This window comes from Chroicocephalus ridibundus, chromosome 2, assembly GCF_963924245.1.
Source record: "Chroicocephalus ridibundus chromosome 2, bChrRid1.1, whole genome shotgun sequence".
NCBI lineage: Eukaryota > Metazoa > Chordata > Aves > Charadriiformes > Laridae > Chroicocephalus > Chroicocephalus ridibundus.
This window is the reverse complement of record NC_086285.1, coordinates 146,066,371-146,082,591: the sequence shown is the minus strand read 5'-3', so window position 1 is coordinate 146,082,591 and position 16,221 is coordinate 146,066,371. Positions and strand designations below refer to the sequence as shown.

Here is a 16,221-nt window from a genome sequence, read left to right as displayed (position 1 = left end):
GGCTAGACCTTTCCCTGTCTTTGTTTTTGTCTCTTTCTCTCAGTTTTTCATCCTTTTTTTTTTTTTTGGTCTTGATCTGTATTTGAAATTGCACCAATTTAACTAGAGCTATCATTAAACAAAAATGGAGTTGGTGATTTGACATACATCCATGCAGGATTTTTTCAGTTAACATACTGGCAGAATAAATTCATAGGCCAGGCAGCAGTAGAATTGGACACCTTATACTAGGTTTTGCACTAATCTTGTTTTTTGAGCGAACAGGAGTGGTTAGTTACGCTGGTGTAACTTTGTGCCTGACCCGAGGGCAGTTTCAGCAGTTACAGCATTAGCCATAACAGAATTCAGAAAACCCTGTCATAGTTCCCTTGCTCTATCCTCGTCTTGCTGCTGCTAGAATAGACTGGCTTGGATTATTCACTCGGTCACCCGAGTTTTTCTGAAAGTTTTATATTGAATTGTATCTACCAAAATCATTAGTTTCTCTATGAAGAGACTTCGATCAAACGAGACCCGTGCACAGTAGCTACTCAGCTCTCAAGGGCTGAGATACTGTCATTTTATAGTGGCTTAGTAAGTCGCTGTGAGTTGTTGCAGTGTATTCCAGAAACTGTGACCAAGTTCTTATCCCATTCCGTGGTAAGGTAACACAGTCTAACTTGATCTCACTGGAAGAATTCAAAACTCTTATTAACTTCCTCTCTCTTAGTTGCTTTAGTCAGTTTGCTTTATAAGTTTTATGCAAAGTATATCTGTGTATCAGTTTGGTTAATAAAACTGGTAAAATAACACCAGAGGATTAAAAAGTAATCCATTAATGGTTTCCAGCACTTCTTATCTTGAGGCAAAGCTAGATGAGTATGTATTTTTGTTGTTGTTTTGGTTTGGGTGTTTTTTCCCTCCCCTGCCCTGAAAATAGAGGTTAGTTACACCAGAGGAAAAAAAGAGATGGAAAATGCTGCCAGTCAGCTGGTCAATAATATCTTTCCTCAGTGCAAGACAACCCCCTGGCTCTTGCTGAATTTTAAAATCAATAGGAACTGAGATTTGTATATCCCCCTCAAGCTCCTGTTTCTACGCTCTGTCTGTGTGCTCTCTCTGGAACTCCTGCTCTTAGTTTCATATCCCTCTACTACAATACTTGTCCCACCTTTTATCTTGGTACGTATTATTTGGTTTATTTTTATAGTAGGGCAAACTTTAAAGCCTGCTTGAAAGCAAAGCTCGTCGGAATTCGGTATGTAGCCATTACTGTTTGATTGGGTAAAATTACAGACTTGAAGTTACATCTGTGTATTCTGGAAATTTGTGAGTCTTGGTTATTTTCATTTTGGAGCAGTTCTTCTGTAGGAATGATCTCAGCATTCAGGAGTGTTGGAATGTTTTCCACTTGCAGGATTGGTGACACTGCAGGAAACAAAACTTTCTGATATTATTTCACTGGTGTATGTATTTACTCTGATTATTTTGCAATGTAAAGTTTATAATAAAAAGCAGCTGCAGGAAATTCTGAGGTGTCATTCAGCAGTAGTTTTTTTAAAAAGAGTAAAACCAAAAGTGGGGGGAATACTTGCTTTCAACTGAAATGTAGAGCTAAATTTAAAAAAAATGAAATTTTTCTTTGGGATTATTTTGCTGTTGCCAGATAATTTCCTTTGTTTCACTTATGCTTTTGTTAAGACTGCATTGATGAAGTATCTGCATCTGTTCATACTGTATAAGCACTCTCAGAAAACAAAATTCAGAATTAAGTTCCTTAGCTCTTTTTATATTGACTGCTCTTAGAGATCATAGAGTCATAGAATGTGTTGGCTTGGAAGGGACCTTTAAAGGTCATCTAGTCCAACCCCCCTGCAGTAAGCAGGGACATCTTCAACTAGATCAGGTTGCTCAGAGCCTCATCCAGCCTGGCCTCGAATGTCTCCAGGGACGGGGCCTCCACCACCTCTCTGGGCAACCTGTTCCAGTGTCTCACCACCCTCATTGTAAAGAACTTCTTCCTAATGTCTAACCTAAACCCACCCTGCTCTAGTTTAAAACCATTGCCCCTTGTCCTATCGCTACATGCCCTTGCAAACAGCCCCTCCCCAGCTTTCCTATAGGCCCCCTTCAGGTACTGGAAGGCCGCTATAAGGTCTCCCTGGAGCCTTCTCTTCTCCAGGCTGAACAACCCCAGCTCTCTCAGCCTGTCCTCAGAGGAGAGGTGCAAGATGATAAGGATTTTTAAAGGCAGAATTTACAGTATATTTTACTTTAGGGATGGGAAATATTTTAGGTTTATGGGAATTCTTATCTCGGGCAGGTTAAACAGTCATTTGTCAATCTGTGAATGATCCGTTCGTACAGGCTAATTTTCAGCTGGTGGTCAGAAAGAGTGCTTAGTTTAAATGAAAGTTTTACTCTAACTGTATTAACACTTTTTTTTTGTGCATAGGCAGCTTGTGCAGTTTTTAATCCCTTAGTGTTTCTTCTGCTTTCCAGATGACCATCTAGTCAGATGTTTTAGAACATTACTTTGATGTATATATATAAATAAATACCTCCACAATATTCAGAAGTGAAAATTCATCCCCATTTTTGCACAAAGAGTATACATTCCCATCACGTATGCAAGAAAAAAAATTGTACTAGCGTGAGGATTTTGATGATTAAAGGATTAAAATAGTTAAATGTTCTGATGATGCTTTGTTTTTCCTTCCTTCCCCCCCCCCCCCCCCCCCCCCAGTGTTTCCAAGACTTTGGTTTCTGTTGGCTGAGTCTGGTGTACATTTGCTTGCAGTACAGTGCATAGAGGATAAGCTTTTGACACAGTGAGCAAGAGCGTAGTTGAACTAAGACTGCTCTGCTCAGTTAGATAAGGGAAAATTGATCCCGTTAGTCTCATTTGCAGCAGATGTAGGCCTGGAGATTCATGAATAGAAAGCATCTCTCCACTGAGTTCTTAGCTTTGGTAAACTGTTACACTCAATATACTTAGATTTAGTGGTGCTGGTTTGGAAAATTAACTTTTTAGAATTTAAGGAATTCTTGCCTGTTTGCCATTTGTTAGCAAGAGTACAATGTGGGCCCTTAAGAGGAGCTCCATTTTACCATGGCCAACCTTCCTTATGAAAGCGCTCATGAAGTCTTTTACTAAACATTTCAATCATAAAGGGAAAGATGTTTCTCTTCTAAGCAGTTTTGATTATGGCATGTTTCTTTAGCATTTGAAAGGATGGTGATAGAAAAAAAACCCAAAACCTAACCAGGCTGAGGGGAGGCACTTTGTAAGTGCACTCCCTTCTTGACAGGTGTTATCTGCAGGAGGAACAGCTTTGCTGGAGTTGTCAGTCAGTTGTTCAGAGACTTTCAGAATGAGCTGAGCAGCTTGTGAGACTTCCTTTCCTAATACCAGCTGTCATGGACACATGACACAGGATGTATTGCACATACATTTCTAAGGAAGAAGCATAACTCTTTTTTTTTTTTCTTTTTTTAATAAGCTGTTAAAGATTTTTCTAGCTGTCAGGGTTGGTTTGTCATGTGCTACATTCTGTTGTGAATTTTAAAACAGAACGTTGTATATCAGTTAACTTTTGGCATTTCTGCAGTGTGTACTCTGCAGGCTTCTGTGTATTTTAAATACTGTCAGTCTTTAGATTTTGATGCCTGGTCGGTCTGACTGTCTCAGGCTTTGAGCCCAAGCAGGTTCATAGTTTGTCTGTTTGCTTCATTGTTTTACAAACAATATTCTTTGTTCTGTAAGTGAAAATAGTATTTCCAGATAATTGACACAGCACTTAATTCTGATTGCACTTTATTTGTCCTTAAACTTGGCCATGGTAATAGTGCTGTATGTAGATTTTTAAGAGTTAAAGTATCTGCCTCACAGGTGTGTTCTTATATAATAGTCTCTGTGAATATCAGGGTTTTTTTAATAAAATGATTTAGAATATGGAGTAATAATCTGGACATAAAGTTGATTAGAGAAACCATAGTGTTTTACTTTCATGTTTGTTGAAAGATGCTTTACAAACAAATAGCAGTCTTGGTCTTGCTTTAGTGAACATCCCAGTTGAAGTAGCAGATAAACAGCTGAAAAGAAAGGCTTGCATGTGATGAGGGAATTGCTCTTACCTTTTGTCTGCTTGTGCTATCTAGTCTTTTGTTTAATTTTTACAAGGCATTACATAGCATCTCTAAACTAATCCTAATTATCGAAGACTTTCCTGAAGTAAACTGACTCTGCATTATAGACACTCCTGTATGTTAAAGCAAGTCCTTTTGCTCCTGGAAGATCCCTGGTTTCCCATTCAGCATTGGTCTAATGGCCTTCTGTGTCAAGCTGGCTCCTCCCAGAGGGTTTAAGTTCCGTACAATTTAGGGATAAGGGCCCTACTCTGTTTTCCTTATCAGTTCTTTGCCGATACGGGCATGTCCCAGGTCTTGTCAGTGCCTTGACTGAGCCTGCCGCAAGCTCCAGTGTGAAATTAGTGACTGAATGCTTGGTATGGTACTTGTTGGCAACTCAACTCCCAGTCTTTTGAATTTGCATAAATTAAAAAAATGAAATTATTTCACTGAAGCTGTTCTTCTGTTGTTTAAAGATGATGTGTAAAGTTTGAGACTTGACATGGCAGATTTCTAAAGATTTTGAAAAACTTGTCTTTGCTCGGTTGTGGATTTGGGAGTCCTATTTTTGAAATAATGACTCCTGCAGCTATCAGTAGTCTATTGTAAGCATAAAGAAATGAGAGCCAAATTAACTAAATGATCAAGTAATTTTCACTGAAAAAGACTTACTACTAGTAGAAGCAACTCTTGTAACTTTCATATTGCTCTTTTCCTGCAAAATCAACAGAGTTCCACTCAGCTGCCCTGGTGTGTTTCCTAAAAGTTTTGAAATTGGTAAGATGAGAGAAGCAAAGATATTTTTCACCCCAGTCATCTCTGAGTTGAAAACTTCTCCCTTTGCAAGATTATTCCCATTTCCTTTCTTTCACCCTCCATTATATGGTCAGTGATAGCATTTACTTAAAGCAGCACGGTCGAAAAGAATTGTAGAAGGAACTTCACTGCGTGTTAGTTAAGTTTCCCCAGCAAACAGTTTAGGAAGGATTACTGAAGGAACAGATAGCAGTTAAGTACTGAGCTTTACGTGAATTACATTTGCAAATGTCACTTGTGCTTTTGGAAATCTTCAGATGACAAGGTGTGTTTGTGCTGTGGTAACCGGTGTTTTGTGGTAGTCTGTGGCGCGAGCAGAATGCAAAGCACGGCTGGAATTTGGGTTTGTGGTAGGGCTTTAGGTATGGCGGGAAGCCAGAAACATGGTCGGTAAGTGCTTTTGAGGAAATGTTGAGGACAGTGGTGAACTCACATTTTTAGGAGTTATGCTCTGCGTGTGGTTTTTCTGTCCCTTCACTGTTGCCCATACTAGTTTCTTCTGTATGTTGACAGAGTTTATACTGGTTGGTGAGAGTGGTGCAGGACTTGCGATGAATGTTGCCTCTCAAAATCAGATTGTTTGTTATTATTACCATAATTGTGTGTCTCAGCTCATTTCTAGTCTTCTGATTTCAGAGCTTCATTTTTCACACAGCATATCTCCTTCATGTGAATTCATTGTTACTGGAATAATACAGACGTTGTGTTCTCTGGCTGTACAGAATAAGATATTTTTTCCTTCTCTTTGTCAGCAAAAACATACAGATGCAGTGTTGGGTTGGGCAATATGAGAACTGGCCAGTGCTCCAGATTGCGCTAGTAAGGCTTTTATGATTTTATACAGCTCTGATCGTTATTAGCTTTGTAACATTTGTCTTCATTTTTTCCTGTAATAAATGATCTGCTGAATCTTTTCACTTCAGCAAAGTCATCTTTGAATGTCACTAAAATGGCAATCCAAAATCACTATATAAGGAAGAGTATGGCTTTTAAAACTAGCTTTATGCATTTAAATCTAGAGACCATAATTGATGATTGTCTGAAATAACTGGCAACTTCTCTATTCAAAAATCCTGTCAAAGCTTAACCATTTTCTTTAGAAGAGCAATCTGCTGTTTCTGAGAGACTGCTTATCAGATCCCATTACGCAAAGAGAACTATAGGACATACTGGTCTCTTTCTTTAGAGCACGGAGAATCTTTGTTTATTTAAAAAAAAAAAAGTAAACTGGTTCATCACCAGAGCTGCTATTTCTTGATTTTCTACATCTGTTGGAACTGGCAAAAATGCTGTAATACGCATTCTTTCCTCTCCAGAGAAAGGGAGGAGGGGAAGGATTGTAGTCATAGGCTTGGCTGTGTTACTGTGTTTACTTCCTACTTTTTTATATATTTAAAAAAAAAAAACAACCAAAAACTACCTTATTGCCTGAAATGAGTGCTTTGATTCCCGTTCATGTTGTGTGTGGCTTGGGGAGGATGGCATGTTCCACTGTCCCGGTAGCATCTGTGCATACAAATATTAGTAAGTATGTAGTTATAATAATGCTTTCAAGGTTATTCTTGCACTTCTAGACATATATAAACTTAATTTATTGTCAGACACGGGCTATAGGATTTGTGTATCTGTATTATATTTCAGATACCGCCTACCAACTGCATGTATATATGATACAACATCATGCCAAGATCCTAGAGAGGATGTTCCCTTCTGTTGTGATTGCTGAGCAGTCTTTTCAGTTTCCCCTTTTTTCTTTATCTAAAGGGAATGTTTTAGTTCATTTAATGAGAAACAGCGGCTGTGAAATGATTAAATTTGTTTTGGGAACAGAAGCAGGTTAAAGCATCCAAGATTCCTTTTGAGTACACTTTAGGCTGAAAACATTCCCTTAGGAGGGAAGGCAAAGTATGTTATGTTCTTGAAATATGCTTTGTTTGAGACAGACCCTGGGAATAAAGTAAGAATTTTTGCATAGTGTTCTACAGAGGTAAGATTTTCCCAGGGGGAGGGAGAGAAGAAGAAAAAGTAGTAATAATTCAGCATTTGAAAAAATAAAGTGGCTATAAATTTTTTCTTTAAAAAAAAAATGATAATGTAAGACCCAAAAATGTAAGACTTCTCTTTAGCAAAACCAGGGGATGTGAGAGGGTTTTTGGTTGTGTTTTTTGTTGTGTTTTTTTTTTTTCCTTTTAAATTCTTTCTCTTGAGGAAGGTAATATCTTCTGAGGTGCTACTGTACTGCATGGTAGTAAAAAGAGTATTGTTGACTTGGCTATCTGCGAGTACGTATATATTATCAAGCTACAGTAGCCTCAAGAGGCCCCAGCAGTGGGTTTGCACACATCTCTGTGGTGAGCTGGACAGCCTGTGGGCTATTTCTGTGTTTCCTCTTTGGAGAGGGATTCCTGTTTCCGCTGCTGGTCAGTCTTCCTCTGAAACTTCCTACTCTTGACCCAGTCATCTGGGTGATCCTGTCCCAGAGACATACTGCACGTGGTTGTTCTTCGGCCGGTCTCTAGCTGGTGTGCAGGCTGCCTGGGCTCTGGTAAATAGAGACATTCACCTCAAGCAGTGTTAGGTTTTTCACCTCCCTTCATCTTCTCCGTAACAAGATGTGTAAGTTAGAAATTATATTTTTGTATCATCATCAGTGGCCCTCTACATTCGTTTGTTTCTATCTTTTGACTTATTTTTAGTATCCAGTTTCTGATTTTTATCATTCTATGGTAAAATCATAAAAACCCAGTGTGCCCATTTCTGGGAGGTAAGTTGGGAAACACTGAGGAAAGAAGCGGTGCCAGCAGTAGTTGCATCCAGATATGCAACACTGGTGTCTCATAAGAAATGCTTCTCATTCTTCTGTTACAGCAGCAGTTCACTGAGAGTTAGAAAAATTCCTCTTGTACAATCAGGCTTGCGAGAAGTGGGAATATTTGCATGTTTGGGGGAAGTTAGTGGTTTTCGTTGGAGGTGATCTACAACTTCTTATAGTAGTCTTCTCTGTCAGAGGAAAATAGGAAGACACCTTTCTTTTTCTCTGCTCTTGGAGCCAGTCTGTTAAGCAGCAGGGAACAGAAGGAAATCCTTGCCATCATCTTGCACATAGGGAATAATCGAAGCTTGATATGTGATGGGAATCAGTTTTTTGGAGCTTTTTTTAAATAAAAATCAGTATGATGAAAAATTAAAATATCACCACCTTAACTTTAGTCTTTGCTTGAATTGTAATATGGAAGTTGAAGAGCAAGACAGTGTTGGCTGTCACTCACTCTGCAGCTCTGCTTCCTGAGATATTCAGGTACCTTACATTATAAATATGCATCTGCGTACTTCTCTGAGAACCCTTAGGTTTTGAGATTATCTCGAGCTGTTTAGCTACAGTGACTTAAATTCTGCTGGCAGTGTAAATGGATTCAAAACACACACAAAAATCTCTCATTTCTTTTAATTAACTATGTTGGGTTTGTACATGACCTTGTCACATGTGTGGAAAATGTAAGGTAGAGAAAACAGAAAAGTTTCCAATGCTGTAAGCCTGTTACTGTGCTTTATAGAAGAACTTGTTATATGTTTCCTTAGTTGTCACCTTGGGTTATGGTAATTTCCACATGTGTGTACACACACACACACACACACCCCACCGCCTTAGGGCGCAGTGGAGTGAAGATGCTGTTCTCAGCATTGCTTAAGTGTAACAAAGATATTACTTGGCCACAGGGAAATTTCAGGCTTGTTAAGATGAGAAGGATGTAAAGGATAGAAAAAGCTGACAGAAATAAGTATTGGTTAGATGGTGTGGAGAAGATGGTAGTAATATGAATAACAGGTCATTAGAGTGCTGTGATCTTTCAGAACCAAAAGTGATGGATGTGATTCTAATCTACCTTTTTTTCATCTTCCCTCCTAATATAGGGAATTTCTCTGAAGAATTTGCTGGAAGCGGATACAAGTGAATTTTCTGCATGAAGACTCTCAAACTGGATTACGTAATAATATGCCTGTATCCTCTGACTCTATTATTGTGATCCTTAAAAGTGCTTAGGGTTGTATATGAAATTTAACCCATTTCTGATGAGTGACCTAGACATGAGTTTACATCGGCAAATGGGCTCTGATCGGGACCTCCAGTCTTCTGCTTCCTCTGTGAGCTTGCCATCGGTTAAAAAGGCACCAAAGAAAAGAAGAATTTCATTGGGCTCTCTCTTTCGGAGAAAAAAAGACACAAAACGCAAGTCTAGGGATTTAAATGGAGGTGTTGATGGAATTGCAAGTATTGAAAGTATTCATTCAGAAATGTGTATGGACAAGAACTCAATTTTCTCCACATGTACCTCTTCTGATAACGGAACAACCTCTAGCAGCAAACCAAGTGGAGACTTCATGGAATGCCCCTTGTGCCTTTTGCGGCACTCCAAGGACAGGTTCCCGGAGATAATGACTTGTCACCATAGATCTTGTGTGGATTGCTTGCGTCAGTATCTCCGGATAGAAATCTCCGAGAGCAGAGTTAATATTAGCTGTCCAGAATGCTCAGAACGATTTAATCCTCATGACATTCGTTTGATATTAAACGATGACATCTTGATGGAAAAATACGAAGAGTTTATGCTTAGGCGATGGCTGGTTGCAGATCCTGATTGTAGGTGGTGCCCAGCTCCAGATTGTGGGTATGTATTTTTCCGTAATATCTGTAAAAAAGTGACAGCATAAATAGATAATGTTCATAGCTTTATGATTTTTGAAAAGCTAATTGCTTTACTTTAGCATTTTGTTATGTGTTGTATGAGTAGGTAGCAGGCAGAATTCTCTTAAAAAAAAAAACCAAACACCAAAAAACCCTCACCAAAACAAATGAAAACCAGAACAACAAGAAATGCCGAACAACCAAGCCTCAACCCACCTTCCAAAATAAAACCCTTCAAGTAGGATTCCCCCACCCCCCCACCCCGCATAGAGGGAACTTCAGCAATGTCATGAAACTTATTGGTAGGTGGTTGCTATGTATCTACTGCAGGCAAAAATAATTAGATGTTGCACTGCCAAGGCAACAGTGCAAAGCTCAGACTATACAGAATTGAAAATTTGATGACTTAGTCCATTTATTAAAGCACATTGGGTATTTGGTTTTGGTTTTGTTTTTTTAACTGTGAAAAATGATTGAAGGTTTTCTTTCAATGAAAAGGCCTCTCCAGCTTCAGATATCTTCCATCTTGTGGTGTCTCAACCAACCACTTGTTGCCCGTCAGCAGGATTCTGATGTAAGATAATAATCAGTTTGTTCCTGCTTATTATCTGAGGAATGTAATGTTTTAACATTGCTTTAATACTTCAACAGTTCTGAAACCATTCTGAATTCTGACATGAGTAGGCTGAGTACTACTGAGCAGCTCATCACGCTTTTCTGCTGTTGGTGTCTCATAATGCCATTCTTCATCAAGTTGCTTTTTTAGAGATTGTTTACGTTATCATAATGTCTAAAGGTTATAGCCATGACTGAGATCCGGATGTGCAGTACACACTAAAAACTCATGGAAGATGACATCTCTGTTTCAAAGCCTCACAGATGAGCAATAAGTAGAAAGAAGAGAAGGAAGAATGATGAAGAGAACAAGCAAAATAAGACTATTCCAATATTAATGTTTAGGAGGCTTTCAAATTTAAATGGTATGTTAAGAAACATACTTGAAATACAATTTTGCTTTCGTCCTTTAAATGAAACAGAATTTGCTAATGTGGGTGAACAGTAGGGACTGGAAAGGTGGTTGTTTCTGCAAATCGTTTGGTCCAAAGTGAATGGCATAGCTGTGGCATAGTTGGAGCAGAGAAGGAAAAATGACTTGAGAAATGGATTGGTTGCATGAGCTTGTAACAAAGTCACGTGGACAAAACCAGTACAGCTTGCTCTTAATATTTCGATGCTACAAAAGAAAACAACCACTAGAAGGCATTATTTCATGGGCAGGAGTATGCTTTGCTCAAGTTTCCCTGAGTTTTTGTGTTCTGAACAAACTGTTGTTACTCAAGGTAAGGGGAAGCACGTAAGAACTGTTAAACCATATTTCAGTGATTCAGGTACTTTTTTAGTACTTCAGTAAGTAGACTAAGGCACATTTGTTTAATGGAGACTTTTCACCTTGCTTATTTCTTGTGCCTCGCTTTCCTCATCTGTTTTAAAAAAAATCCTAATTAAATGGTCAGAAACTGCAATGATAATTGCTATAGGTAATACCATTATAAAAATAAAAAGTGGGTCTTCAGAGCAAGGTTAGAGTTCCATGCAATCGTGTGGGACCACAGCAATCCATTAGTATATAGCAAATATTTAAATCATTGTTCCAGAACTGACTACTGTGTGCTCCTAACTCTGAGTGTGGAATCCTGTGGAAAACACAGTATATTGCCAGGCAGGTAAATTACGTCAATGTTTGTGTGTGAGGGGAACAAACTAGTGCTGTATGGGTGACCTTAACTGTACCTTTGATGGCATGACTTTTTCCTAATACATTTTATGTGATGGGGAAATGCTTTTCGGTGATAGATGGATTCTGTTTTTAATGCACAGATAGTACCCCCTCACTGAATTCTCGTTACTAGTTTGAAATCGGATCAAGATGGTTACTTGGATACTTCTCAGCAAGATCGTTCTTTATGGTTGTCATCATAACGAAACAAGAGCTCCTGCGATCCTTCTGCTGATTGCTTTTGAAACCTTTAGCACCTTCAAATATGTCGGGTGGAGGGGGTTGAGTGTTCAGCATAAGCTAATCTAAGAAGTTTTGTGGGGAAAAAAACCCTATCATACTTGAGCAAAAGAGAGACCGTCAATAATGCCTCCAGCAAGAGAAATACCTGCGTATGAATCCTCCATTACCTTTTTAAATTTGGTCTTCCAGGCAGCCACTGCAGCACCACCTGGCAAGTGGGATGTGGCTCACTGGGAGCCTGCTGCAGCACTGGTCTCTCGCCTCGCTGTTGGCCAGGGGAGCTGGGAGAAGCACCCAGAGAGGTGGGAGGGAGAAGTGAGAGCGGTATAGAAAGTAATAATGGGGATTTAATATTGTTGTGGGCCATAGGAGGAGGATGGAGGAAGGAATTGTTCAGGCATGAGGTCTAGAGAAGCAATCACTATTCAGACTTTCACTGAACAGCCTATGCTAGCAGTGTTTAAAGATGAGGTATCACATACAGATGCACAAACTTCACATCAGCAGACACTTGCTTTAACAATTACATGGTACAACAGTAGTCACAGTTTCTAATTGCTTTGGCAACTGTAATATGCAATTACAACTGAGGGCTTTTTTTTTTTTCAGAACAGTTTTTGATGTGTAGTACTGGCAGAATGCATTAGGATTGTGATGGTAGTTGACCAGATTTTTAGCGTGGATCAAATATTTCATGGAATGCATTTACTAAATTTGCAATTAATCCCAAAGCAGGAGAGGTGCAGTAACTTCAGAGGGTAGCATTATTTCCTGAAGTTGTCTTTAAAGTTAGAAGCAGGTACTGTAATAAGTAGGAAATAAGTGCAAAGTGAGCATTTTGGTAGAAAAAACTTACTGCACAAATAGGTGAAAGAAGGAACTGAGTGGCTGGTGCATGACAGTGCTTCAGCTCTCCTCAGCACTGATCAAACATCCCATGTAATACTGTTTCAGGTTTTGGGCATCACATTTGGACAAAGATCTGGACCATATAAAGAGCAAATAGTTATTAAAAACTTTGATCCCCGAGAAGGAATGAGGAGGGAAAAAAAGGAGGGAAGTTATAGTCTGTTATAATATGGGTTTTGTACATCATCAGTGCCTGTGTTACCAGAAAACAACAAAGAATAGTTAAGAAGTAAATATCTGTTTTTCAGCTGTCTTTCACTCTATTTGGGTCCTAGAGATGGCAAAACCGGAACCAAACAGATCTTGAAACAAAGTTAACCGCAGTATTAAGTGTATTACTACTTCTCCTGTCCCAGTGGAGAACTTCTTATGATCTTCCCATCGAAGGAACTATGGATTAGTTTGGAGGAGAACCTCTGGTGCAGTAGCTCTGGACGAGCTGCCTGGGAGCTGTGGGGCCTCTGCCACTAAAGCAGTCTAATGCCACAGATGGTCCATACTGCTGGCACCATGGTCCTTCTGACCCCAGGCCACTTCATCCTTGGCTTTTGTTGCAAGCTCAAATGCATCCTGACTGCTGCTGTTACCTGAAATACTGTGGTAGTCTGGTCCAGCTGGTGGGGGATGCTGGCAAATAGGTGATCTTTCCCTGGGGAAGGAGCCATGGGTAAGGGAACCTCTTGGGCTGTGTTACAGACTAATTTTTTGAGATTATGTTTCTTCATATCAGTTTTCTGATGTCATTTTAAGAAACCTTAGTAAATCAGTATTCTGAATATGTTCTGATTTTTCTTCTGTCTGAATTATTTAATGGTTTTGCTCTGAGATTGTATTGCTGGCATTATTAGAAGAGAGTGGCGATTCCTAGATTTTTCTTATCTTTGTCAAGCAAAAAGCAGATTTGGCAAAACAGTACAAATTCTTCATTCCTCTTCTTACTGTACATCCTTTCTTCTATTAACTGCTCTTTGCCTCTGGTTTTTGTTTTACTTGTTATTACTTTGAATTTGGTTGATTGTCCCTTCTCTCAGCCTAACAGGAACTTTTTTTTGGCTTTCGCATCACCTGTGAAATGAATACGAAATGTTCAAATTAAACCTGTAATCTTGCACAGTTTGAACTGAGATTTGCTCTAGTCTATAAAGTTGCTTTCTAAAGGTATGCCAATACATGAATCCCAAATGGGGAGTGCTTCCAGGGATGTGCCCGATCTTTATTAGCAATAGGAGGCAGGACATAAATTGATGCTTCATTCGCTGGTCTATGCTTGAGATTCTTTGATACAATGTTAGTGAGTCTTGGATGTATCCCTGTATATTGCAGAAGCGTTTGGATCAGAATCTCTTTGTGTACATACAAAGCAATTATCTGTTCAGTTGCTGTATGTGCGAAAATAGAGCTGATTAACTTGGCAACGACGTAGAAGAGTCTAGCGATTATTGAAATGCATTTTTATTTGGAAAGTAAGAAATATTTGAAAATAAGCACATAAATCAGTTTTGTTTGTAACTGCATTATCTGTAAATTAAAGGTAGAATGCTCCTGTTTGTTTGTGGATCTTCTAGGGTGGGGGAGGGAACCCTCAAACATGCTGTTTTAAAACAATGAGAAGGGCAGGACTTGCATTAACTTTTTACAGAGCTTACTCTAAAATCAAAACAGCTAAATTTTCAGATAGATATGTCAGTGGTTTTAGTTAATTTTATGCAATGGCTGTAAATTGGGCAGGGTGTAAAAAATAAACAATTTGGTCTTTTAAGACAAAATTGCCTTCATTTGAACAGCCATAAATTTAAGCCCTGCTGCATTTATAAATCTGTTGCAGTCTATGCAGGGGGACTCTTCACATGAGTAAAACTGTAGATCTGTTTTAAATGTTCATCAGTGGACCTTGTGTTGTTTTCTATTTAAAAGAAAGCTATTGCATAAAACCATTGAAAAAAACCTTACAGTGGGTAGGAATGAAGGTGCATGTGTGTTTTTATTTAGTGTATTTATATTTAGTATTGATATGAACTATATTACACATTGTATTTTTATCATCTGAACTTTAAAATGCAAACCTGATAGAATTGAGTTGTGGCGACAACTCTGTCATTGTATAGAATTGTTCACGTAGTGTCTGATTACAAAATAGTGTAACACAGTTTTGAAAATCTCAGTGGTTTTGGAGCTTTTCATTCTGTAGTATTTCAGAGTAAAGGTGGCAATGAGGCCCTGAACTCTTCTCAATTTCTGCATTTACAGTTTGAAATATATTTTTAAAAAATGGTCAAAAAAATGAAATTGTCTTGAGAAACCAAAGCCCTTATTTATTATAAACCAAAGCCCAAAACCAAAGTAATTGCTTTGTTATTTTTACATTTTAAAATATAAAGAGTAAACTATTTAGATAGTGGTGTTTGTAATAAAAGACAAACAGTAAAAGACTAAAACGTTGTGCAGTATCAAGTCATGCTTTTACAGTAATAGATTACACTACAGATCACTTAGCAGGGATCCTCCCAGATTATAGAAAGGGTCACGCTTAGACATGCCCATAGTGACTTTTGAAACTCTAACCTTTTCTAGTTGCTCAGATACATTTTTTGGTTTTATTGTCCCGCTCTTCTAAACTGTGGTTGTTCTGTGACTGTACACCATACAGTACTGCATTCAGCCATAAATACAGTATATTTCAGCACTGCACTAAATTATTCAGATGGGTAGAGCAAAGTGTTACACTGTAGTATTTCTAAACAGTCTTAATCTCATGCAATATCGATAGAGTTGTGGAGGGAGGTGGTAAGGAACCTGTGATGGCCATCTAACATCAGCTCCTCATGTCCACTGCCGTTTACCTGCTTCATCTCTGGCAGCTGTCTTGTCTCCTTCAGTCTATAGATCGGACTGGTTTTATTAACAAACTTTTGTCTTGCCCCTCTTGATTATTCAAGATATGCTGTGATCGCTTTTGGATGTGCCAGCTGTCCCAAACTTACGTGTGGACGAGAAGGCTGTGGAACAGAGTTTTGCTACCACTGTAAGCAGATTTGGCATCCCAACCAGACCTGCGATGCTGCTCGCCAGGAGAGAGCTCAAAGTCTGCGCCTGAGAACAATTCGTTCTTCATCTATTAGTTACAGCCAGGAATCTGGAGCAGCAGGTATTTATTGGGATTGGGATACCGTGTCTGTAAAACATCTTTTTAGTACATTTGCACAATTAACTCTAAAAGTGAAAGAACTGAACAGTAGCATGGTAGATACTAGCTACTTTGTGTTTCAGAAACATAAAATGTACAATTTTAAGTTTGAATTCAAATTTTAAGTGTTATAATGTCAAGTACTCTGTGACCAGAGCACCTGAATTCAATCTTAGAGGCATGTCAGCATTTTAAATTCTTACTTTGTAGCTGAAAAGTATGAAGTCAAAGAAACTTGCTGCAAAGCATTCTCTGTGTTTGGCATGCTGACTCCATTAGTTGTTTCACTTACACACTGGGAACACTTATTTTCTCCACTGTAGGTGAAATTTCCCAGGGTTGCTAATAATAAAAGCCCTTAAAAATAAAACTCAAAAACACTGTTTTTCTCCTTTCAAAATAGACTGTTAGTCCGATGCCAGCTCTGATGTTTGACATCTGTGTTTGTTAGTACTAATTTCTGTTTTTGCAATAAAATACTCATCTTTCTAGTCTACC

General features: G+C 38.7%; 1 protein-coding gene across 5 annotated transcripts in view; it reads left to right on the top strand.

The window, feature by feature from the left end:
• RNF19A (ring finger protein 19A, RBR E3 ubiquitin protein ligase) overlaps window positions 1-16,221 on the top strand; it is a 68,629-nt gene that overhangs the window by 38,153 nt on the left and 14,255 nt on the right. For all 5 annotated transcript variants that reach the window (XM_063327269.1, XM_063327270.1, XM_063327268.1 and 2 more), the window contains 2 exons: window positions 8,839-9,593; window positions 15,476-15,684. In XM_063327269.1, coding sequence (XP_063183339.1) covers window positions 8,977-9,593; window positions 15,476-15,684 — 826 coding nt within the window. In that variant the 5' untranslated portion in view covers window positions 8,839-8,976. The remainder of the gene's footprint in view (window positions 1-8,838; window positions 9,594-15,475; window positions 15,685-16,221) is intronic.